This window comes from Hemitrygon akajei, chromosome 31 (assembly GCF_048418815.1).
Source record: "Hemitrygon akajei chromosome 31, sHemAka1.3, whole genome shotgun sequence".
In the NCBI taxonomy this organism is placed as follows: Eukaryota; Metazoa; Chordata; class Chondrichthyes; order Myliobatiformes; family Dasyatidae; genus Hemitrygon; species Hemitrygon akajei.
In genome coordinates this window covers 7,681,118-7,708,002 of record NC_133154.1, presented here as the reverse complement: position 1 = coordinate 7,708,002, position 26,885 = coordinate 7,681,118, and the positions used below count along the sequence as shown (strand labels likewise).

Sequence of the window (26,885 nt, the reverse complement as noted above, 5' to 3'; positions counted from 1 at the left end):
TAACATTGTATGGAAATACAAGATAACACTGATGCAGACATGTTTTATACATTTAACAAGGTGCTTTATTAATGCAACAGAGTTGCTCAGTTTTTCAATGTTCGTCGTCAGCCGGGTCGGTTCCCTCCGTACGCTCCAATATTTGTTTTTTTTAGTTTTAAGTTCTCCTGCGTGAGAGCCAACAGCTGTCTGTCCTTTTAAGTTTTTCTAGTCTGTAACTACACAAGCGCACACTTTTACGGTGAGATTCAACACCAAACATGTCGCTTGTTTTCGGTAGATGTGTCCTGCGCATGCACAGCAGGGGGAGATTCGCCAAAATCTCCATTTCAATGTGGATAGAAATATTTTCATAGTGTGAACGCCAATGGTTTTTACGCGAAACCGGCGTTTTCAAAATTATCCGGTCTAGTGTGGATGTAGCCTCAAGGCTGGGAGTGGGGCTGAGGAGAAGAAAAAACAACCATGATTGAATGGCAGAGCATACATGACAGGCCAAATGGCCTAATTCTGCTCCTATGGTCTTATGTTAACCTACTCTAAAATCAACCTAACCCTTCTGTCTCTCATAACTTTTCTTGCTCTTCATCATCCATGTGCCTGTCTAAGAGTTTCTTAAATGCCCTTGATGTATCTGCCTCTACTACCACCCCTGGCAGGATGTTCCACACACCCATTATTCTCTGTGTAAAGAACTTCCCTTTGACATCACCCTTATGTTTTCCTCTAATCACCTTAAAATTATGTCCCCTTGTATTAGCCATTTCCTCGTTGGGAAGAACTCTCTGTCTATCTACTCAATCTATGCCTCTTGTCTTGTATGTCTTTTATCTTTTACATCTCTAACAAGTTATTCCTCTTCCTCCTTCATTCTAAAGAGAAAAGCCCTGGCTCGCTTAACCTATCTTCAAAAGAAATGCCCTCTAGTCTAGTATCCTGGTAATCTCCTGTGCATCACATCTTTCCTATAATGAGTTGACCAGAACGGAACACAGTATTCCAAGTGTGGTCTAACATGGCTAATACAAGGGGACATAATTTGGTCTAAGAGCTGCAACATTTCCTCACTGCTGTTGAACTCAATCCCTGACTAATGAAGGCCAAATTACCATACGTCTTCTTGCACCCTATCAACTTGCCTCTCAACTTTGAGAGGTTAGAAAATGTGGGTAAAGTGAATGAGGTCGATGGTGGATATTATTGGATAACGTGAGTGAAATGAACTGGGGTCAATAGTGAGTATTATCGGAAAACTTGGGTGAAGAGACCCAAGGAAGATAAGAGGGCTTAACAGGATGTTCTGCCTGGTGGTAAATTTGTATCATTACTGCTAATTATTTGCATTTCTCCCCCTGAGTGAGACTGAGAGATTGAGATTGCTAAATTTGTGGTGCAGTTATTTCTCAAATCAAAGCAAATGTGACACAATGTCAACAGATTGTTAAACTTTTAAGAATTGCTAAACAGGCATTAGTCCTTTGTGGGTACTTTATAAATGTACCTGATTCTCTTTAACAAGCTGAATTATCCACTGCTTCACTTTTGGGATGGCCCTGCATATATCTATAATCGAACATGTATCTGTTTAACATTGCATGATTAGCTTCAAAGATTAATTGAATTTTTGATTCATGAATAGACTGTAGCATCCTAGTGCTTTAGTCATAAAGCTTTAAGGTATAGGAGCAGAATTAGGCAGTTTGCTTTGCCATTTGATCATGGCTGATTTATTATCCTTCTCAGGCGCATCCTCCTGTCTTCTCCCTGTAACCTTTAATGCCCTTATTAATCAAGAACCTATCATCCTCATCATTTTAAATATACACAATGACTTGGCCTCCATAGCCATACGTGACAGTGAATTCCACGGAATCATCACCCTCTGGCTAAACAAATTCCTCCTCATCCCTTTTCTAAATGGACATCCTTCTATTCTTAGGCTGTGACAATAACATTGAAGCGTAAACATTATTATCTTTATGAAGCATGATCAGAATATTAAATTGTTTTAAATATTTATGGTCACTCTAAATGGGCAGAAGATGTCACCACATTTCAACAGTAAGAAAAAAGGAAATCTTTTTTATTTTGCATTATGACTGAATATTGACGTTTTATGCCATACGTGTGGAATTTCCTGAAGTTTGAATTTGAGGAAATCTTGAACTGTGTGACATGTCAACCTGTCTACTTGATCAAAGCTAATTTTTTTTCCCCCTTTAACCCTTCTAGGAAAACGGGGTCACAAGGGGAGGGCAAAGCAGTTTACAAACCCAGATGAGATCGATGCTCAGATGAAAGCAGAGAAAGAAAAGGCAAGTAACAGTGGTATTATATCAACCTGCACGTCAGTCTTCACAACTCTCTTATACAGTGCTTTTCACCCAGTAAAATATCTTGAGTGTTTTAGAGCACATGTTTGTTCATTTTGTTCCATGAGCAATCATGGTCTTTCTATGATCATGATTGTTCCTGGCAAAATTTTTCTACAGAAGTCGTTTGCCTTTGCCACTTCTGGGTAGTGTCTTCACAAGATGGGTGACCCCAGCCATTATCAATGCTCTTCAGAGATTGTCTGCCTGGTGTCAGTGGTCGCATAACCAGGACTTGTAATATGCACCAGCTGCTCATATGACCTGCTCCTGTAGCTTCATGTGACCCTTTTCAGCTGGGGTGTTGGGGGGAGGGTTGCTAAGCAGGTACCACACCTTGTCCTAGGGTGACCTGCAGGGGGAAGTAGCACTTTATACCTCCTTTGATTGAGGCATACAGTTGCAAGAAAAAGTTTGTGAACCCTTTGCAATGACCTGATTTTTCTGCATTAATTACTCATAAAATGTGGTCTATCTTCAACTAAGTCACAAGAATAAACACAATCTGCCTGAACTAATAACACACAAACTATTGTACTTTTCATGTCTTTATTGAATACTTTGTTTAATCATTCAGTCCAAATTGGAAAAAGTATGTCAGACTGGCACAACGGCAAGGAGGAATTTTACACCGTTCCTCCATACAAAACTGTTTCAGCTCATCAATATTTCTGGGATACCTTGCAGGAACAGCCCTCTTTGGGTCAATTGGATTGACAGGACTCTGACTTGACCATTCCAAAACACAATTTTTTTTTGTTTTAAATCATTTTGTTGATTTACTCTTGTGTTTTGGATCATTGTCTTGTTGCATTATCCAACTTCTATTAAGCTTTAGGTGATGGACTGCTGTGTAATGTCTTTTTTCCTCCAAATATAATGGTGTGCATTTCTGCCAAAAAGCTCAATTTTTGTCTCATCTGTCCACAGAAAATTGTTCCAGAAGTGTTGTGGGACATCCGGGTGGTCTTTTTCAAACCTGAGACATGCAGCAATGTTTCTTTGAAGAGCAGTAGTTTCCTTCGTGGTGTCCTTCCACGAACACCATTCTTCTTCAGTGCTCTTATATTGGACACATGAACAGGGACTTTAGCAAGTTCTAGAGATTTCTGCGGGTCTTTTGCTGTTACTCTTGGGTTCTTTTTCACCTCCTTCAGCATTGAACATTGTGTTCTTGGTGCGATCTTTGCAGGACACCCACTCCTAGGGAGAGTAGCAACAGGTCTGAGTTTACATCATTTGTTGGCAATTTTTTCTGTGGACTGATGAATTCTCGGGTCTTTAAAAATGCCTTTCAGCTTCATGCATTTCTAATTCTTCTTCTAAGGTCCTCTGAAAGTTGTTTTGATTGAGGTATGGTGCACATAAACAGATCTTTCTTGAGAAGAGCAGGCTCTGTCAATAACCTGACTTTGTGTATCTTTTTTTATAGAGCAGGGCACCTCCACAACCCACACCTCCAATCTCATACACCTGATTCCATATAGCTTTTGTAGAAGGCATTACCCCAAAGGTTCACATACTTTTTTGAACCTGGACTGTGATTGTTTAAGTGGTGTGCTCAGTATTGATGAGAAGAAGTACAATTGTTTCTATGTTATTTGTTTAGGCAGATTGTTTATCTATTATTGTGACTTGGATGACGATCAGACCACATTTTATGAGTAATTAGCAAAGGGTTCACAAACGTTTTTCTTGCAACTGTATTTCTACCCTGCCACCCCATGAGCACATGAGTGGCAACAAATAACTGGCAGTATTTTTCGGGAGAGAGGGGATGAAAATCTCCATGTAAATTCAAAGCTCCCTTTTTCCCAGGGTTCAAGCATCAGATGTCAGAGGGTATGCATTTAAGGTTGTCAACTTGTAACTGTTACCTGCTCAGTTGAGGAAAAACACCAGAGACACAAAATTACCTCTGAAACGGTTTTTTATTCAGAGGGGAGTTTGCAGCCCCACGCACTTCGGGCGTAAGGTAGCCAACTCCCAATTTGTCGGTTTACAAAGGTCGTACTTATACCCAAAAGCAGGGTACTACATTCGCAAATATGGTTACCGATTCGAATTCATCAATTGATTGGCTATTGCATAGCTAAGCATGCAAAATACTCAGAATTAACAAAGGTTAAAGCGTAATACTTACAATTAATACTGCCGCACTTCAAAACACTTGAAATAGGTATCCTCAAAATACTTTGCCAAGCACATTGTCTTGTGGTCGCAGGTTCCCTTTTCCTTGTGGTATCCACGTCTGGCCTGGCACCTTATTTTAGCTACCTCTCCTTACTTCCCCAATGACGTACCTCTCTTGTCCTGTCTACATATTTTGCTACACTTACCCCTCGCCCACCCCCTCTACACGTACCCCTTACCCTTTTCACATTCTCAAGGTGAGAGGGGAAAATTTCAAAGCAGATGTAAGGGGCAAGTTTTTTTTTTAAACAGAGTGCTGGGTGCCTGGAATGCACAGCCTGGAGTTGTGATGGAAACAGATACATTAGGGACTTTTAAGAGCCTTTTAGAAAGACACAAGGATGTGAGGGAAATGGGAGGATATGGACGGGGGGATATAGTTTAGTTGGCTATTTGATTACTAATTTAATTGGTTCAACACAATGTGGCCTGAAGGGCCTGTTCCTGTGCTGTACTCCTCTGTGTTCCCTGAAGTTCAGAGGAGCACGGTAAAAATGTTTGATTTTTCTTTTGAGGCTGGTGCAGTGAGTTGAGTGCAGAAGGTAGAGAGGATGAGGGAAGAGACTGTTGTGCAGAGAGAGGGGGGATACGTTGTTTGGTACTGGTCTTTGTTTTCTGAAACCTGGTTTTGGAAACTTAACCATGGACAGTCCAAAGCCTGGCTCCGAAAGGAGGAGGTTTAGGCATGGGGCTAGCACCCCATCCTGGAAAAAAACCCAGACCTATAGAAACGCCACAACAGAAGCTCCAAAGAGGAAGGGTCTTCACCTGAAAGATTAAAATCATGTGGTGAAAGCAGAAGCCGCAGGCAGATCAACCTTCAGCCCAGGACAGCGGACTCTGACGAGCTGCTGTTGGCAGCTTATGCCATAGTAGGCGTGATGGGCTTAAGAAGAAGAAGTCGACCTGTTCTCAAATCTATTCCAAATATTTGAAGCAAAGCTTTTCTCCACCTGGCTCTTTGTGCATGCACATTCTGCATGTAGGGTTACAGTTTGAATCTGGCACAGTGGTACATTTGGATAGAGGAAAATTACCCAGCGTTGCTGTTGGACTGGTCAGAAAATATTTAGTCCATGTCCTTTAGTTTTGCAATTGATAGCCAAGCAACTTATCTCTGGGTACTGCAGAACTGCCCACTTCCTTTCAGTAAACCCATTTTTGATCAAAGATGAATGTTTAAATCACTATATAATCATCCAGTTTACTACTGGTGTTGGAAATTATTATTTACATGATAATTTATTTGGTAACCAAATAAATTGTCGTAAGAAAAAATGAACTTGATGATTGTATCAATTTATTTCCAAATTAATGAGTTTGTCTTCTAATTTTTTTTATAGGCCAAAGACCTGCCTGAAAATGCAAGTGATTCTGACTCTGACGACAGCAGTGAAGATGACTCTGAGGTGACTTTTTTTTAAAATTGAGATTCACCGTGGAGTACGCCCTTTGAGCCATACCATACAGCAACCCCTGATTTAACCCTAGCCTAATCACAGGGTAGTTTACAATGACTAATTATCTTACCAGCTGGTACGTCTTTGGACTGTGGGAGGAAACCGGAGCACCCGGAAGAAACACAAAGAACATACACACTCCTTACAGGCAGCAGTGGGAAGGCCAGTGTGCTTTCCTGCATTTTGCCTTTCTGTACAGTAGTAAAGATAGTTCATTAAGGATTTTATTTTTAGAATATCAGTATGTGAGTTTTCCCTTACCATGAGCTGCATCAAATATGTCATATTTTAGAACAGTTCAGTTTTAAGTGTTGCTGGCTTCTCCTTCCACCACTTCTGAAGACTTTGAATCTTGCTGAAGAACAGTTGCATAGGCTCCAGGCACTCAGTACAGTCCAGTGTTTCACATCTGAACCAGTGGTGACTATCATTGAAGTATGTTTATAATCCTTGTCTCAGTTGATTCTTTCCCGGAAGGGAGTTGGAAACTGGATTTTCATTTCCCATTTCTCCCCAAATGTGAGCATGGTCTAATGTTAAGTTTTTTTTGTCCAACCCAAAACTATTTCCCAGGGTAATCTAACCTCACAACCAGTCCAATTGTACAGACTTTGTAACTTCATTGCTTTTAAAATCTGCTTATTGTTGCATTATAGGAAATTTAGCAGTCAACGTGTGTACAGAACGCTTCTACAAATAGCAGTGTGATAAATTACCAGTTGATATATCCTCATAATGTTGACTGCTGCATACATGTGAGGAATTGGATACTGGAAATGACTTCCCCATATTTTTGTCACAATCACATGGGATCTTTCACATTCACTTAAATTAAGATCTCAATTGCTCACTTAACATCTGATCCAAAAACCTGCTGCCAACAGACCCACGTTCTGTGCTGCACAGGGACTATGCAATTGTCCCTGAATTACTGGAGTTTGATTCATGTCCTGAACTTTTTGACTCGATTTAAAAGTGCATTTATTATCAAAGTATGTATACAGAATACAATCCTGAAATCTGTCTGCAGCCACAAAACAAAGAAAACTGTGGAACCCATTCAAGGAAAACCATCAGACCCCCTCCCCCCATGCGCAAAAGAACACAAGTAGCACAATAGCAACAAAAAAAGTGGAAAACACATAACAAAACAAAAAAATTGAAAGAGTCCAGGCATATTCTGAGGTTAAAAAGCCAAATGAATTTAAATCCTAGTCATGTGTCAGTATACAAGTTAAATTTGGAGGAATGTCAAAAACCACTGGGTTACTTTGAGTCCAACTGATATCTGGGTCAGAAGTTTTCTGTTTTGACAGGCAAGTAGTCTGTTACTTAGTGGCCACTTTATTAGGTACACCCGCACATTCATGCAAATATCTAATCAGCAATATGGCAGCAACTCAATGCATACAAGTTTGCAGACATGGTTAAGAGGTTCAGTTCAGACCAAACATCAGAATAGGGAAGAAGTGTGATCTAAGTGACTTTGACTACGGAATGCTTTTTGGTGCCAGATGGGGTGGTTTGGGTATCTCAGAAATTGCTGATCTCTTGGGATGTTTGCACACAACACTCTCTACAGTTTACAGAGAACTGTGCAAAAACAACACAAGAAATCTAGTGAGCAGCGGTTCTGTTGTCAATAGCGCTTTGTTAATGAGAGAGGTTAGAAGAATGACCTGACTAGTTCAAGCTGACAGGAAGGTGACAGTAACTCAAATACCCACGAGTTACAATGGTGGTGTGCAGAAGAGCATCTCTGAATGCACAACACGTTGAAGTGGATGGGCTACAGCAGCAGAAGACCACAAATATATACTCAATGGGCGCCTGATATTAGGTACAGGAAGCCACCAAGTGTATTGTTCACTCTGCACAGGCGAAGTTCCACACACACCACCAACTTTTCTGTAAACAGCTAAGTCCACCGCATTATCTGGCTTTAAACTCATTGGTGCTGTTGCTATCAACAAGCTGCACATGGTAGTGCTTCACATTCTATTTTGGTATGTAATTTTATTTCTAGTAGAGTATTGTATAACAAACTGGAGGCCCAGGTTCGTTCTTCTGCATGCCAGAGTAGGCTTGTAATTCCTGCTGATGCTCTCTCCTTCTAGTCCGAGGGAGACTGACAACTTCCACTCTTTACAATTTTGCATTGTGGCACAAACATCTAAGTGGTGTCAATATTCACTAGCTGTTCATAACTTGTACCACCACCCACTTAGGTGCAATTTCATATAGAGAATATATGCAGTGTACAACCGGAAATCCTTACTCTTCGCAGACATTCACGAAACAGAAGCAAAACCCCAAAGAATGAATGACAGAAAACATTAGAACCCCAAAGCCCCCCGCCCACACACCAGCAGCAAAGCTCCACTTGCTCCAGCAAAAGCATCACCACTCACCATGCAAGCGCCCAGGAACGCTGATCTAGATTCCATCAAAAATGACTGCCTATCCCAACACTTTTGACATCTCAGACAGCGAAGGAGAGAGAGAGTTCGCTCCTGCGACAGACAAGAGGGGAGACCAACAGCTTGCTGTTTTATTGTACAGTTAGCAGTGTTGCTGCTAAAGAAAGCATATACATTTATTTCAAGGAGAATAGAATATAAAAGCAAGGAGATAATGCTGAGCCTTTATAAGACACTAGTCAGGCCGCACTTGGAGTATTGTCAACAGTTTTGCACCGCATATCTCAAAAGGATGTGTTGTCATTGGAGAGAGTCCAAAGGAGGTTCACGAGGATAATTCTGGGAGTGAAGCGGTTAACATGAGGAGCATTTGGCAGCTTTGGGCGGGAGGATCTCATTGAAACCTACCGAATGTTGAGAGGACTAGGTAGGGTGGATGTGGAGAGGATGTTTCCTATGGGGGGGGGGTTCCAGAACTAGAGGGTACAGCCTCAGTATTGAGGGGGACTTTTTAGAACAGAGGTGAAGAGGAATTTTTTAACCAGAAAGTGGTAAATCTGTTGAATGCTTTGCCACAGTCTGCAGCGGAGGCCACGTGCGTGGGTATACTTAAGGCAGAAGTTGATTGTTTCATGGTAGGTCAGGGCATTGAAGGATATGGCGAGAAGGCAGGTGTATGGGGTTGAGGATCAACTATGGTGTAATGGCGGAGCATACTCAATGGGCTGAATGGCTTAATTCTGCTCCTATGTCTTATTCAACTTACCCTGGCTTTCACTTACCATCGTGAGAGAGAGACATAGCTCAAGTCAGGGGCCTTCTTTCAACAGTAGTGTACACAACCTGCGTGTTGTCTTGTGATGGTAAGATAAATGGTTCCTGTACTAGGTTTGATGAAATGGATAAGATTTGTATTTTATTTCAATTTCAGCCCAAGAAGAAAGGAGTGGAAGGTTTAATAGAAATCGAGAACCCCAACAGAATAGTACAGAAAAACAAGAAAATAACTGAAGTGGATCTCAATCCCCATAACCGCGAGCTCTCCAGGCGAGAAAGGTGAGAGAGAGCCTCTCCTGGCATATTTGAAAATTAATGATGTAAAATGATTTGAATCACTGAACGTTTTCCTTCAAGGTGAATGCGTGTCAAGTGTGCCCACTGCAGATGTATGCTATGTGTGTGGATAATGAACTGTATACTGACTGGATGAACCAGACAGTTTTCCTCTGGTTTTGGTTCTTCACTGTCCTAAAAGTATTGTATGGCCCATTTAAGCTATTCTGCAACTGAAACATCATCCCTCTGGTATTTCTGTATTGGGCTGATTATATTACTTCCCTGACCACCCGTGTTCTTTTTTAAAACTTTGTCAAAAATCGCCTGTGCTGATAGGTTTTCACATACCTATCTTCACTATTAACATTGAATCCTGCTAAGTCTTGCAGTCTTGAGTTTTTCTTTCCATACTGACCTCTACCAAGCCTATTTAATTTCACGCCAATATTTTCACTGCCTGATGTGCATTACTGATTAAATATCACTTTGTTTTCATGATCCTTGTGGCATTAGCTTTGTTAAATGGGTTTGTGTAGATGTAGGCTTTCCTCTTAACCATAAAACCATAAGATATAGAAGAATTAGGCCATTCGGCCCATCCAGTCTGCTCCACCATTCCAGCATGGCTGATTTATTATCCCTCTCAACCTCATTCCTCTGCCTTCTCCCTGTAGCCTTTGACACCTGTACTAATCAAGAACCCATCAACCTCCACTTTAAATATACCCAATAACTTGGCCTTCACAGCTGTCTCTGTGGTAACGAATACCACAGATTCGACACCCGCTGGCTAATGAAATTCCTCCCTACCTCTGTTCTGAAGTGTTGTCCTTGTAACCTGAGACTGTGCCCTCTGGTCCTAGACTACCCGTCCATTGCCAAAATCCTCTCCTTGTCCACTCTCTAGCTTTTCAATAGGCAACCCAGATCTGAAGTGCATTCTATTTGTTCAATGATTTGCAAGCCCTTTCTTTAAAACCTGTGCAATGGTAGAATTGTGACACTACTGAAATATCTCTAATGTGGGCTTTTAATTTATTTTCGTTGTCCTTTGCCCTGCATGTACATGCTGCAGGGAAGAGATCGAGAAACAGCAAGCTCGGGAACGGTACATGAAGCTCCACCTCGAAGGGAAGACTGAGCAGGCGCGTGCTGACCTGGCGCGGCTTGCGATCATCCGGAAGCAGCGGGAAGACGCCGCCAGGAAGCGTGAGCATGAGAAAAAATGTTAGTGGCAAGGTCAAGTGTATGATCGTTGGTTGGCTCTGAGCTCTGGTTTCCTTAATTTTACCTCTTTCTGACTTTTAGTGTGTTTTAACGCTTTCATAGTCCTGATCAATGTTAAACTGGATTAGTGATAGAGCTGGGTTCCAGTGGCTTGACAGTTAGTGATGGGGGGCAGAGTTGGTCAATGGGGATAGGCATGGATTTTCCAGTCAACCCATTAAATAAAACACATGTCTGCAGATTGGGGAATCTGGGGCAACAAACAAGCCCCCTTGACCTGCTGAGCTCCTGCAGCAAGTAACTCGTTGGACCATTAAATTTAAAGGGACTGTGGGGAAATAACTGGCAGTTATCAGGGAGCAGAGGAACTAGGGCCCAAGTGGGAAGGGAACTGTCCCTGGTATATTAATGAGAGTATGGAACAGCACTAGGAAGTGCCACATCTTTAAGATTTCTGACTATTTGGAAAGAAAATGGTTGAGGATTTCCTGAGAATGTTATAGTCTGCAGAATGGATATGGAGAGGATGTTTCCTATGGTAGGGGAGTCTAAAACCATAGGACACAGCCAAAGAATAGAATCCTTTTAGAATGGCGATGAGAAATTTCTTTAGGCAGAGAATGGTGAATCTGTGGAATTTGTTGCCTCAGGTGGCTGTGGAGACCAAGTCACTGAGTATATTTAAGGCAGAGATTGGTAGATTTTTGATTGGTCAGGGCATGAAGAGTTACGGGAAGAAGGCAGGAGATCGGTGCTGACAGGGAAAATGATGAAATGGCAGAGCAGACTCAATGGGCCAAATGGCCTAATTTTGCTCCTATATCTTATGGTCTTATAACTCGTGTATTCCATTTTCTTTCTGCAGTGAAAGAGGCAAAGGCCTAGCACCAAATCTGCCCAACAGAATCATCTGGAAACCTGGAAGGGACATTCAGCCCATCTGCTCTTGCACAACTCATCTCCTCCTCACCATCCAACGCAAACAACAACACAAAAAAAACTACCCATCACATCAACACATCTCGCCTGCATTCAGCGCACAGCCAGAGGGGAAAATCTGCCTTTTGAATTTGTACTCTTCCAATAAACAAGGTGTTTTTTAAAAATCCGGCTGTGTGCTTTCAGAAGCACCGTTCGGCATTCTGTGCATGAAGACTGAAAAGACTTGTGAATGTTTAACGTGTGCTGTGGTCTACTGGCACTAGACAGAGGTTCAAGTAAGGAAAGTGAATCTGGGTGGTAATCTCCCTGTTACCCAGATCTTGCTCCAGTTAGGAACAGGCCCTTTACGTACTGAGGTATATAGTCCTCACAACTCCTTAAGATCTGTTTTTAAAAAAGACATAAGCAGTATATCTCAAATTATTTTGTTCAGTTTCCACAAGTGTTTGGAAAGGGTGGGGAGTGGAGGCACACCTTGAGGGGAATGGGATGCAAGTGAGGTTCACTCTGGAAGGTGTATGGAAGACAAACGAGAGCTTGAGGAGATGGAGTGGTTAAGGATATAACTGATACTGCAGAAGCCGGGGAATGTTTCAGATTGCCACTTTATTGTGAATTGTAAGCATTGCCTATGTTCCAGGTGGCTCTACATACTCTTATGTCACCTCCTGATGTCATCTTTTTCAGAACCCAGGTGTGAAATTTATTTCCCTTTATTTCTTGCTCTCATTGTATCAAATATTTGCTATAATAGGTTTTTTTTTTGAGAGCTTTGGTTTACGGTGCTGCAAGCTGATAATAAAACAACCCAGCCTCAAAAAAATTTAGTAATTTTTTCTTGCATAAATTTTAAGCTTGTTGTAATAGAGATGTTTGGCTCTTCCCTTGGGCATTTAACTCCCAGAATCATATCTGCCTTATTTTTTGTACATTTATGTTTGATTGCATCTTTATAATTTTTGGAGTGTGAGAAATTAGTAGAAATGTTTAATTCTGATGGAAAACCAAAGTAGAAACTTTTGCAAATTCCTAAAGTCTGTTCTACCATTGGCTGACCTGGTCTGTATTGGGTTTATGGAGGGGAGATGGGTGGGGGTTTGGGGAATGCTGTGATTCTTAGGAGGTATCGAATTAGTATCGAGTTTTCTTATGTTTGGAGGAGGCAAAATAAATTGCCAGAAGTTTTACTCCTGATCTCCAATATCTGGGGATTTTAGAAGAAAATGCAGCAGTGCAGTGGTTGGTTCTGTGCACCTTTTCCTTTCAACCACTGTCCTATTCCCCCTATCAGATCCATGGTCTTGTGCTGGGTTGGCTGTGGTAAGAAGAGGGACAGTTCTAACTGGCACCCATTTTATTTCAGTCCATGCTCAGAGAGTGTAGGTTTGTTAACACAAATATTGATGCAAAAGGTTTGGAATTGTAATGGGTACACCTAGTGCATGCATTGAAAGTTTGGCTTTTTCCTCAAACGGACTTTGGCTCAACCTTTGCATTTCCAGCAACTTCTATTTCTTGGTAACTTTGCCAGCTCATCAGTAAGATTCCCTGTAGCTTTACTTCGCATTTAAACCTGAAGTTAAGGTAAGCAAAGTGGAACCTGATTTATTCCACTAATACTTAACAGCAAATATTACCTCCTTTTCCAGATTAATGTTTGGTATGTCAATGTCCGTATGTTAAGATCTTGTTTCACCCCTGTCTCTGTCCTAAGCAATTCCCATGTCCCTGTAAACAAAAATACAGTCCGTTTGAGATTTGGTAGATCGCAGCTAACCTGCAATGGATCCCAACATGTTCCATTTTCCCTGTTTGTGAGAACTGGAGATAGTGATCCATTGTCTGAGATCAACATACTTAAGAACATTGAACCTAAACCCAAAGGTGGGAGAGGTAGGAATGTTTGCTTTGTCTCCCCTTTGGAATTCGTGCAGTCCTACCCCACATCCAGCTTCACTGAGCATCCATTGTGCTCAAGGAGTTGGGAAAATTATTACTCCATTTACCATACCGCAAACAGGAAAACTGGTGAAATATACCTGGCCTCTGCAATCCCATGTTAATAATCTGTTGTTTGTGTGGAATGACTGGTATTGATCTTTGTATCCTGTTGCTCTGCTCTAGTTGTGCCCATTAATGTGATTGGAGCACAATCTTTGTTCAAGTCTCATTTCAGACTGAAGCGCTAACTTGCAAATGCTTCTCACACCTAAAGCGTATAGAACTTCATTTATATTCCACACTATCGTACGATCATAAGGGAAGCACTGGGCTGGATCTACTGGATTAGGGTTTGAAGTTTCCACTGGTTTCAATTGTTAATTTAAAATCTGCCAATTCTTTTCACTTTCTTTCAAGCAGCTAACTGTGCTTTAGACCTTTCAATGCCTGCACTTTTTGAGGCAGTGCTTTGAAAATGTTCTGTTTTAAAGCATGGAAATTAGATTAGTTACCTTGAAATCTTGTGTTAGGATTGTGAAAGAGGTGACAGACTTCTATTGGGGTTGAATTCAAGCAAAAATACTAATTGATTTCACTTGTAGTGAAATGGCTAATATACAAACTCACTTGGTCACCCTATTCCTCTCTTCTGGGCATCTACACAAACCCCCTTCAGTATCTTGGGGCTCTCACCAAAATAGATAATCTTCAGCGTAATGTTAATGAGCTATTGAGATTTCAAGTCAGCACCATAGGATTAGCAAGCATCCTGACCGAAACCCTTCAGCAATCTTTCAACAAGACATAATCACAGGGTTTAAAGAATGTTTTTTAATTTAAATTGCAATAAAATCTCTAGAAGGAATTGCCATTTGTCTTGTTTTCTTTAAATAGAATCATCCTAATCCATTCATGAACTTACTTCTACAACGATGGTCATAATAATGGCCAAAACTTGTGTTAATCCCTGCATAGCTTTGCCCCTTGAAATCTCCACAGATTTCTCAAACCCTCTGTAGATTTATTGTCTTGCGGGCATTCTCAATAAATCCATGGAATAATAATCATAACAGAATCAATGAAAGACTGCACCAACTTGGGCATTCAACCAACACAAAAATGAGAAACAATAAATATCAAGAACCTGAGGTGAAGTGCCCTTGAAAGTGAGTCCCTAGATTGTGGAATCAGTTCAGCGATGAGGCGAGTGAAGTTGTCCCATTTGGTTCAAGAGCCTAACGGTTGAGGGATGATGACTGTACTTGAGCCTGGTGGTGCAAGTCCTGAGGCTCCTGTACCACCTCCCTGATGGTAGTTGCAAGAAGGGAGCATATCCTGGGGGGTGGGGGGGGGGGTCTCTGATAGATGCTGCTTTTCTGCAACAGCATTTCATGTAGATGTATTCAATGGTGAATCCCCTTCAATGTTGCATTTGATGGTTAAGTATGAGTGAGCACAAGAGCCTGGGCTGACTCTCCAGAGCCATACTGAGAGAATGGCAGATCAGCAGAACACTCAGGGGGTGCCTTAAGTAATGGCACAGTCAGTTAGCTCTTGAGTGGGAGACAAAGGCTCCTTATTGAACAGGTTTCAATTCTGGGGAGAAAATGTGATGCAGATGTTAATCTACCTTGCCAGCACATTAGAGATGTGTGATTCTGCTGCTGTTTCAGCAGCACAGAATAGTAGAGGAACTCAGCAGGTTGTCAGGATCTAATGAGGGGAAGTGAAGTTATTTTGGGCCAAGACCCTTCAGGCCCAAAATGTCAACTGTCTATTTTCCTCCGTAGATGTTGGCTAACCTGTTGAGTTTCTTGGGATTTCTTATGGATGTGTGTGTGTGTTACATATTTCTTGGTGAGGTCTTGGATTTCCTCTGCGTGCTCCATTTTGAAGAGGTTGTGAAAAATGTGCAAGGTACTTCAAAATTTCCTTCCTAAAATTCATTTTAAACCCCACCTCGGACTGATCACATCCCCCCTCCACATTCCATCCACCCATTGTGTGTCCTACTTCCAAGGTTTGTCTGGTGTTAGAGGTGGTCTCTAAAGGGAAGTTTTCGTTGTGTATGTGCCTTGTATTACGTTTCGGACTGAGCTTGTCAAACTCATCACATGCCTGCTACAAACTTGGTTTAAGAGATCATGATGAGAAGATACAAGCCTAAGAAGGGGATGCCACTAGATGGAGCACACTCCAGAAGCTGGCTGTATCTTATAGTTGTATATCAAACTATTGTTGAAGCATAAATAGGCTAACCAGGGTCCTTTGGTTATTTCCCATTGACATCGCTATATCAACACTTGAGAAGCTGAGCATCATATCACTTTCTAAGTTCAGATACCTGCGATTAAATTGTCCAGCATTTTGTTAATTGCCCAGTTTCTTATTCTGACTTCCTACCCCCATTCCCCTTCCTTTCCAGTCCTGATGGAAGGGTCTTGGCCTGAAACTTCAACCATCTATTCCTCTCGATCAGGGGTTCCCAACCTGGGTCCATGGACCCCTAGATTAATGGTAGGGGTCCATGATATTTTTTTTAAAAAGCTCGGAGACCCTGCTCACTGACCTGAGTTCCTCCAGCGTTTTGTATGTGTGTCTTGCATTAAATCAACTTGCTATCTCTGCATTTACTGTAACTATGTTGCTCATCTGTGAACTGGTAGGATATTTGAAGATTTACTAATAATTGATCTGAAGCAAATTCTTACCACTGAATGGCAGAATTACTGAAAATATTTGGGCAAAGGTTGAGACAAAGTCATCTGATCAATACTGAAAATGTTGTGGAGCCCCTTGTGTCCTCTTTCTTACTACTGCAGTAATGACAATGTTTCACTCATCCATCCTCACTTGTGTGGAAAACTTTTTGCATAAGTAGAAACATCGTACATTTACAGAATCCTCATAGACTAATTGTCTCCAAACCAGCAATAATAAACAGTTCTTAACTTGCATTTATCTCATTTCTTGATTACATGTGTCCTCTGGGGAAAAATACTGTGTACTCTAACCATTTGACTTTTAATGCAAATTCAGTGCTAGCTCTCGCATTGCTGTACTGTGGGAGTAGAAAAAAAACAGGTTCCTCGGCTCATATTTGCCGTGCTAAACAAATTGCCTACCTCAGCTAGTCCAATCTGCTTGCATTTAACCTTTTCTCCCTGGTTACCCTTTTGCTTTTCATAATCTAAGAATTTTCTTTTACCTTATCTGCCAAAGTTATCTCATGTCCTCTTTCTGCCCTCCCCAGTTCCCTCTTAAGTGTACGCCCAACAACCTTTGCATCTAGCTGCCTTTTTTTTCCTGTCAGGGCCTTAATGTCCCTCGCCTGCCAGAGTTCCCTAATCCTGCCATACTTGCCCTTTATTCTTAACGGGAACATGCTGGCAGTTCCTCCTCCCTAATTTATCTTTAAAAGCCTCCAAGTCCTTGCAAGCAGCCAGTCTTGATCCACCTTTGCAAACTTCTGTCTAATGCCATCAAATTTAGATTGTGGACCAGTTCATTGTAACTGTTAAAACTAATAGAATTATGGTCACTGGGCCCAAAGTGCTTCCCCCACTGACACTTAAGTCACTTGCCCTGTGTCAGTTTTCTAATGGGAGGTCCAGGCCCACCCCCTCTCTAGTAGTCCATCTATGTAATACGTGAGAAAACTTCTGTGACCACACTTAAATTTGGCCCCATCCAGGCCCTTTGTTAATATTTGTTTGTTCATTACGTGCCATGTTGTATTACATGGACAATCATGGTCTTAACATGGTCATGATTGTTCTTGGCAATTTTTTTTTAATAGAAGTGGTTTGCCATTGCTGCCTTCTAGGGAGTGTCTTTACAAGGGGGGGGGGGGGGGGTTCCACAGCCATTACCAATACTCTTCAAAGATTGTCTGCCTGGTGTCAGTGGTTGCGTAACCAGAACCTGTGATATGCACCAGCTGCTTATCCAACCATGGCTTCATGTGACCCTGATACACCTTGCCCAAGGGTGACCGACTGGCTGACGAAAGAAAGGAGTACCTAACTTCTCCTTTGGTAGAGACATATCTCCACCACACCACCTAATACTAGGAAAGTCAAAATCACCTATTACAGTGCTATTATTCTTGCAGGTATATATACGGTAACAGTATAGTAATACTATAAAATTCCCAATAGCTATGGAGAAGGCAAGCCAGAACATATTTGATTCAGAGTTTGAAGAGATTTAGTTTGTCAAACTAAAACACTCAAACTTCTACAAATATACAAATTAGAATGGCGGCGTCTAAAATTAAGAACCCCCACCACCCAAGACATACCCTCTTCTCATTGCTACCATCGGGAAGGAGGTACAGAAGCCTTGAAGGCACACACTCAGCGATTCAGGAATAGCTTCTTCCCCTCTGCCATTTTATTTCTGATATTGAACCCATGAACTACATCTTTATTCCTATCTTTGCACTACTTATTTAATTTAATGTAATCATGGTTTTTTTCTATTGCATTGTACTGCTGCCTCAAAGTCAACAAATTTCCATAAATAACATATGCCAGTGATACTCTGATTCTGAGAAAACAGAGAGTTACAGCATAGTACAGCCCTTTGGTCCGCAATGTTGAGCCGACTTTTTAACCATGACCTCTTTTTAACTTACTCCAAGATCATTTTACTTTCACCCACATAACTACCAACTCAGTCCCAAGCCCAGCTGCAAAAGGAGGAGGGTTCAGCATGGAGCTAGCAACCTCATCCCATAAAAACCTAGAGCTACAGAAGTTCCAAAGACCTCATCCTTGGGAAAGGAAGGATAGACGAAGAAGATGGGGTCAAATTGAAAGACTGTCCCAGGACAGTGAACTCCAGCGAGTTGCTATTGGCAGCCTATGCCTTAGTAGGGGTGATGGACTTAAGAAGAAATGTGCCTATCTAAGAGTTTCGTAGATGTCCCTAAAGTATCTGCCTCCATCACCACCCCTGGCAGTGCGTTCTACGCATTCACCAGTCAATGTGGGGAAAAAAGCTACCTCTGACATTCCTCCCTATTTCTCCCAGTCATTTAAAATTATTCCTCTTTATATTAGCCATTTCCATCCTGGGAAAAAACTCTGGCTACCCACTCAGTCTATGCCTCTTATCATCTTGTACAGCTCCATCAATTCATCTTGCTTCTTGATTAAGTTTGATTAAACCCGAGCTGCTGGAATTGTGAGGAGGGTCTTCAGTAGTTTGATTGGGGCATGACTGCACAAGCGCATGGATGCCGGCCAGTGAGAACAGTTTAAAAGGAGACCGCTTATAGAGCGAATTCCAGAGTAGAGGGAGACAGAGTAAGATTGCTTTGCCTCAACGGGGCTCCAGCGATAATGGGTCAAGGCCAGGTAGGTTGTCTGTGTAGAATACAGACAGGAAGAGTATCTGTGAGGCCAGTGTTCTGTGCTCGGTGTCAGATAGGAAGTTCAGGAGACTCCTGGCCTCCCAGACAGCCACCCTTGCGCCAGTTGCGTCAAGCGGCAGCTCCTTAGGGACCGCGTTAGGGAACTGGAGATGCAGCTCGATGACCTTCATCTGGTCAGGGAAAGTGAGGAGATATAGGAGCTATAGGCAGGTAGTCACACCAGGACCTGGGGAGATAGGTAAGTGGGTAACAGTCAGGAGAGGGAAGGGCAGGAGTCAGAGGCTAGAGAGTACCCCTTAACAATGAGTACTCCTGTTTGAGCACTGTTGGGGGGGGGGGGACAACCTACCTGGGGGAAGCAGCAGTGGCCGTGCCTATGGCACAGAGTCTGGCCCTGTGGCTCAGAAGGGTAGGGAAAGGTTGTCATCGTGTCTATCCCTTGAGGTTGAGGATGATGGTCTTTGTTCCGTTTCCACAGAGCAAAGACGCCTGTGCATGTATTTGTTTAACGTGTACTTGATGTTGCACTCCAAGAAGCACACGATACTTCACAAATCAACCAACTGATTCCAATGGCATGGAAACCACGACGATTGGAGCTGATGGATTTGTTGCAGACTTCATCCACCTTCACAGCTGTTGAGTTCAAAGTAACTTCGTCCGCTTGCTCCACCGTTGAGGTCTTGTTTGGATTGTTCTTTGTCAGGGACCTCACCCTCAAACTTACTGCCATGGGTGACCCTACCAGGAGCATAGCTCCAGACGGCATCGCTCCGGGAATCTCAGGACCACACAAGCTTCTCCACCACGACAGAGTGACAATCCATGGAGAAGAGGTAGGGAAAGGAAGAGAGTGGCAACAGTGATAGGGGACTCTATAGATAGGGGGTCAGACAGGTGATTCTGTGGATGCAGGAAAGAAGCACAGATGGTAGTTTGCCTCCCAGGTGCCAGTGTCCAGGATGTTTCTGATCACACCCATGATATCCTGAAGTGGGAAGGAGAACAGCCATATTGGTACCAACGACATAGGTAGGAAAAGGGAAGAGGTCCTGAAAACAGACTACAGGAAGTTAGGAAGGAAGTTGAGAAGCAGTACCACAAAGATGGGCATCTCAGGATTACTGCCTGTTCCACTTGACAGTGAGTATAGGAATAGAGTGAGGTGGAGGATAAATGTATGGCTGAGGGATTGGAGCAGGGGGTAGGGATTCAGATTTCTGGATCACTGGGACCTCTTTGGGGCAGGAGTGACCTGTACAAAAGGACGGGTTACACTTTAATCCTGGAGGACCAATATCCTGGCAGGAAAGTTTGCTCAGGCTATTGGGGAGAGTTTAAACTAGGATTGCCGGGGGGTGGGAACTGAACTGAAGAGATAGAGGAAGAGGCGGTTGGCGCACAAAAAGAGAAAGCTTGGAGACGGTGCGAGAGGGAGGATAGGCAGGTGATAGAGAAGGAACGCACTCAGATCTACGGTTTGAGATGTGTCTTTTAATGCAAGGAGTATTATGAACAAAGTGGATGAGCTTAGAGCATGGATCAGTACTTGGAGCTACGACGTTGTGGCCATTACAGAGACTTGGATGGCTCAGGGTCAGGAATGGTTACTTCAACTGCCAGGTTTTAGATGTTTCAGAAAGGACAGGGAGGGAGGCAAAAGAGGTGGGGGTGTGGCACTGTTGATCAGAGATAGTGTCACGGCTGCAGAAAAGGAGGAAGACATGGACGGATTGTCTACGGAGTCTCTGTGGGTGGAAGTTAGGAACAGGAAGGGGTCAATAACTCTACTGGGTGTTTTTATAGAGCACCCAATAGTAACAGGGATGTTGAGAAGCAGATAGGGAGACAGATTCTGGAAATGTGTAATAATAACAGGGTTGTCATTGTGGGAGATTTTAATTTCCCAAATATCGATTGGCATGTCCCTAGAGCGAGGGGTTTAGATGGGGTGGAGTTTGTTAGGTGTGTTCAGGAAGGTTTCTTGACACATGTGGTGAACTACATATACCTGTCTGGACACGCCCCCTGCTGACTGCTCCTGTGGCTCCTCCCACAGACCCCTGTATAAAGGCGATTGGAGGCACTGCTCCTCCCTCAGTCTCCAGGATGTTGTGTGATGGTCTCATGCTACTGACAGTGCTTTCTTCCAGCTAATAAAAGCCTATCTCTCGCCTCACCTCTCCAAGAGTTATTGATGGTGCATCAACACAATATGTCGATAAGCCTACAAGGGGAGAGGCTGTACTTGATCTGGTATTGGGAAATGAACCTGGTCAGGTGTCAGATCTCTCAGTGGGAGAGCATTTTGGAGATAGTAATCACAATTCTATCTCCTTTACCATAGCATTGGAGAGAGATAGCAACAGACAAGTTAGGAAAGTGTTTAATTGGAGTAAGGGGAAGTTAGGCTATCAGGTAGGAACTTGGAAGCATAAATTGGGAACAGATGTTCTCAAGGAAATGTACGGAAGAAATGTGGCATATGTTCAGGGGATATTTGCACGGAGTTCTGCATAGGTATGTTCCAATGAGACAGGGAAAGGATGGTAGGGTACAGGAACCGTGGTGTGCATACAAAGTACACTGCAGATGCTGTGGTCAAATCAAGACATACAAAAAAGCTGGATGAACTCAGCAGGTCAGGCAGCATCCGTTGAAAGAAGCAGTCAACGTTTCGGGTCGAGACCCTTCGTCAGGACTAAAGAAGGAGGGGGCAGGGGCCCCATAGTGCTTTCCCCTATATTCCTTCTTCACCTCTCCTGCCTATCCCCCTATCCCCTCCCTGCTTCCCCTCCCCCACCCCTTGATCTTTCCTCTGATTGGTTTTCCACCCTCCCCCCACCTTCTTTATAGGGCCCCTGCAGGAGCTTAAGAAAAGCAGAAAGGAGCTTAAGAAAAAAAAATTAGGATTGCCATGAGAAGGCCTTGGCAGACAGGATTAAGGAAAACCCCAAGGCGTTCTTACAAGTATGTGAAGATCAAGAGGATAAGTCATGAGAGAATAGGACCAATCAAGTGAGACAGTGGAAAAGTGTGTATGGAACCGGAGGAGATGGCAGAGGTTCTTAATGAATACCTTGCTTCTGTATTCACTGCAGAAAAGTATCTTGGTGATTGTAGGGATGACTTATAGTGGACTGAAAAACTTGAGCATGTAGATATTAAGAAAGAGGATGTGCTGGAGATTTTGGAAAGCATCAAGTTGACTACGTCACCGGGACTGAACGAGATGTACCCCAGGCTACCGTGGGAGGCGAGGGAGGAGATTGCTGAGCCTCTGGCAATGATCTTTGCATCATCAACGGGGATGGAAGAGGTTCCGGAGGATTGGAGGGTTGCGGATGTTGTTCCATTGTTCAAGAAAGGAGGCATGGGATCCAAGGGAACATTGCTTTGTGGATCCAGAACTGGCTTGCCCACAGAAGGCAAAGAGTGGTTGTAGACGGGTCATATTCTGCATTGAGGTCGGTCACCAGTGGAGAGCCTCAGGGATCTGTTCTGGGACCCTTACTCTTTGTGATTTTTATAAATGACCTGGATGAAGAAGTGGAGGAATGGGTTAGTAAATTTGCTGATGACACAAAGGTTGGAGGTGTTGTGGATAGTGTGGAGGGCTGTCAGAGGTTACAGTGGGACATTGATAGGATGCAAAACTGGGCTGAGAAGAGTAGATGTAGTTCAACTCAGATAAGTGTGAGGTGGTTCATTTTGGTAGGTTAAATATGATGGCAGAATATAGTAATAATGGTAAGACTCCTGGCAGTGCGGAGGATTAGAGGGATCTCGGGGTTCCTGTGCAGGTTGACTTTGTGATGAAGAAGGCATATGGTGTATTGGCCTTAATCAATGACGGGATTGAGTTTAAGAGCCGAGAGGTAATGTTGAAGCTGTATAGGACCCTGGTCAGACCCCACTTGGAGTACTGTGCTCAGTTCTGGTCGCCTTACTGCAGGAAGGATGTGGAAGCCATAGAAAGGGTGCAGAGGAGATTTACAAGGATGTTGCCTGGATTGAGGAGCATGCCTTATGAAAACAGGTTGAGTGAACTCGGCCTTTTCTCCTTGGAGCAATGGAGGATGAGAGGTGACCTGATAGAGGTTTATAAGATGATGAGAGACATTGATCGTGTGGGTAGTCAGAGGCTTTTTCCCAGGGCTGAAATGGCTAACATGAGAGGGCACAGTGTTTAAGGTGCTTGGAAGTAGGTACAGAGGAGATGTCAGGGGTAAGTTTTTTTTACACAGAGAGTGCACGGAATGGGCAAACGGCGACAGTGCTGGAGGCAGATACAATAGGGTCTTTTAAGAGACTCCTGCATAGGTAAATGGAGCTTAGAAAAATAGAGGGCTATGGGTAATCCTAGGTAATTTCGAAGATAAAGACATGTTTGGCACAGCTTTGTGGGCCGAAGGGCCTGTATTGTGCTGTAGGTTTGCTATGTACCTCTGTGCTGATCCTGTTTACCATTTCTCTTTGCGGGAGCTTGCTACATGCATATTGCTTCCTACAGCACAATAGTGACAACACTTCAAAAGTGCTTCAGTAACATCTTTTGAGGTGACAAAAGTCCCAAGTGTCTCCATAGGTAATTAGCCGAGATTTCCTAATGCCGCAGTTAGAGAAGTATCATATCTCTGTAATTAGAGACATGAGAGATTCTGCAGATGCTGGAAATCTTGAGCGTCACACACAAAATGCTGGAGGAATTCAGCAGGCTAGGCAGCATCTATGGAGGGGAATTAACAGTCAGCGCTTTGAGTTGAGACCCTTCATTAGGACTCGCGTCATTGGACTTATTTATCAGAGTCTTGAAACATCATCTCCATAGATGCTGCCTGACCTGCTGAGTTCCTCCAGCATTTTCTGTATGTGATTTGGAAGAGGGTGGAAGGAGAACTAGAGAGTGGAAAAGTGACCATAAGGGGGCAGCTGGGTGGCATTCAGTAGATAGTGAAGGAATTAGTAATATTTTGTGAAAGAGTCGGCGTCCTCCTTAATATGGATTGAGGAGGTGTTTGAATATAAGAAAGCAAGATGCCAGAAGCTGGTAGAGCAGTGCCAGAGACAGGTGGGGGGAACAATGTGAGTCTATAGAGGCGGGGCGCAGAGGTTTTGCTGGCTGCTCGCTGTGTAGAACCTACTTTCTCCATGACATTATGGAGAGAAGAGCCATCTGGACCATCACAGAGGCTGCTGAACGAGCCTCCAGATGCCCATGGATCAGGAGGTGTGATCTGTGGTCCATTGCTGCTGGGACACAAGCCGGGGCCTGATAACCCTGGCTGGGTCACCTGGGCGAGAGTGTCTGATGGTGAAAGACCCGAAACAGCCAATGATCCCAGGGTGCATTACTGATGAGGTGTCCCAGCACATCCTGAGATGTGTCTCAGCAGTGTGCTAAAGCTCTAAGCTGGGTTGTACACCAGAGGGCACTCCTGGTTTAGAATCACTCTCCAAGTAACGCAGAAGCATTGAAATTGCAAGCAACACACACAAAATAGGGTCTTTTTAAGAGACTCTTAGATAAGTATGCGGAGCTTAGAATAATAGAGGGTTATTCGGTGGAGAAATTCTAGGCAGTTTCTAGAGTAGGTTACATGGTTGGCACAACATTGTGGGTCGAAAGGCCTGTAATATGCTGTAGGTTTCTGTGTTTCTAAATGCTGGAGGAATTCAGTGGGCCATGCAGCATCTATGGAAAATAATAAACAGTCAACCCCTCATCAGGACTGGAGAAAAAAAGATGAGAAGTCAGAGAAAGAAGATAGGAGGAGGGGAGGAGGAAATACAAGGTGATGGGTGAAACCAAGAGGGGGAAGGGGTGAATTACAGAGCTGGGAAGTCAATTGGAGAAAGAGATAAGGGGGGAATCTGATAGGAGAGGACAGAAGGCCATGGAAGAAAGGGAAGGAGCACTGAAGGGAGGTGATGGGCAGGTAGGGAGATGAGGGAAATGGGATTGGTGGGGAGGGCATTCCTAGAAGTTTGAGAAATCAATGTTCATTCCATCAGGTTGGAGGCACCCAGTGCTGCTTCTCCGACCTGATCGTGGCAGTAAAGAAGGCCATGGACTGACGTATCAGAGTGGGAATGGGAAGTAGAATGAAAATGAGTGGCCACCGGGCGATCCCACTTTTACTTGTGGACAGAACGTAGGCGCTCGGCAAAGTGATCTCCCAATCTATGTCGGGATCACAGGAGGCCACACCGAGAACTAACAACAGAAAGACAAGGTCCTGCGAAGAGAATTTAAGGAGTAGTGCTGAAAGTTAGAAAGTAAATCTCGGGTGATGATTTCAAAATTATTTCAGGTGCCACAATAGATGACCCCAACAGAGTCACAGGTGAAGTGTTGCCTCACCTGGAAGGACTGCTTGGCGCCCTGAATGGCCCTGGGTGTTGCTATTTCAGAGGATCTCTTCTGGACCCAGCATGTAAGTGCAAGCACAGTGGCGACTCTACTTCCTTCGGAGCTTGCCGAGATTCGGCATGGCAACTTAAGCTTTGACAATCTTCTATAGTTGTGCAATGGATGGCGTATTGACCAGCTGATTCACGGCCTGGTATGACAACACCAATGCCTTTCACTGGAAAATTCTACAAAAGTTAGTGGATTAGTGAAGTTAATGATAAACACCCCCCGCCCCCCAACCATTGAGTGCACCTACATGAAATGCTGTCGCAGGAAAGCAGCATCCATCATCAGAGATTTGCACCATCCAAGTCATACTCTTTTCTCGTTGCTGCTCTGAAGTAGAAGGTACAAGAGCCTCAGGACTTGAACCACCACGCTCAAGAAAAGTTACTACCCCTCAACCATCAAGCTCTTGAATAAAAGGGGATAACCACACTCGCATGCCCGTCTATTGAGGTGTTCCCACAACAAATTATCTCACTTCAAGGACGCTTTGTCTTGTTATTTCATGTTCTCATTATTTATTATTGCTATTTATTTATATTTATGTTTGCACAGTTTGTTGTCTTCTGCACTCTGGTTGATCTTTCACTGATCCTGTTACAGTTACTATTCTATAGATTTGTCCAGTATGCCTGCAGGGAAATGAATGGTAACATATATATTTTGATAATAAATTTACTTTGAACTTGGAAATTGAGAAGTTATGTCATTCAATGTTATATGCCCCTGAAATTTGTTTCAAGAAAAAATTGTAATTTTCAAGATATTATTGTGGTCATTCTGATAGATAACAGTTCTACAATGGATAGTCAGAACCGTCCATCACTGGCACCACCCTACCTGCCATCAATGACATAGTGTATATACAGAAAGGTGCTGGAAAAGGGCCAGTAACATCATAAAGGATCTCACCCACCCTGCTCATGGACCGTTTGTCCCACTCCCATCAGGGAGGAGGCTATGTAGAATCCACGCCAGGACCACCAGACTCAAAAAACAGTTACTCTCCCCAAGAAGTAAGGCTGATTAACACCTCCACCCACTAACCCACCCCTCCACTCCCCCAACCACCACTACTTCATCATTTCCTGTCAGAGCCACCTTATATCCAGATACTCCTGTGCCTGGTGTCACTTTATGGACACACAATCAATCTACGTATGTGAGCTATCCAACGTATTTATATTTATTGTGATTTTTTAATTATTGAGTTCTTTATCATTTTGTTGTGCTGCATCAGTTCTGGAGTAACAATTATTTTATTCTCCTTTACACTTGTGTACTGGCAATGACATTGAACAACTTTGAATACTGAGTAACACGTATTTTCTCCGGGGCCAATATATCCTTCTGAAGGTACGGTACCAGAACTAATCAATGTGGAAGGTGGTGGGCAACACGAGTGAATCTGCAGTTGCTGGAAATAAATTAAAACACAAAATGCTGGCGGAACTCAGCAGGCCAGACAGCATC

General features: G+C 43.2%; 1 protein-coding gene across 1 annotated transcript in view; it reads left to right on the top strand.

Annotated features, from left to right (window-relative positions):
• pdap1a (pdgfa associated protein 1a) overlaps positions 1-16,568 on the top strand; it is a 28,495-nt gene extending 11,927 nt beyond the window's left edge. Inside the window, exons 2-6 of the mRNA XM_073033532.1 lie at positions 2,233-2,315; positions 5,909-5,974; positions 9,377-9,501; positions 10,577-10,728; positions 11,594-16,568. Of these exons, the coding sequence (XP_072889633.1) occupies positions 2,233-2,315; positions 5,909-5,974; positions 9,377-9,501; positions 10,577-10,728; positions 11,594-11,613 (446 nt within the window). The 3' untranslated portion in view covers positions 11,614-16,568. The remainder of the gene's footprint in view (positions 1-2,232; positions 2,316-5,908; positions 5,975-9,376; positions 9,502-10,576; positions 10,729-11,593) is intronic.
• The last annotated feature ends 10,317 nt before the right edge of the window (positions 16,569-26,885 follow it).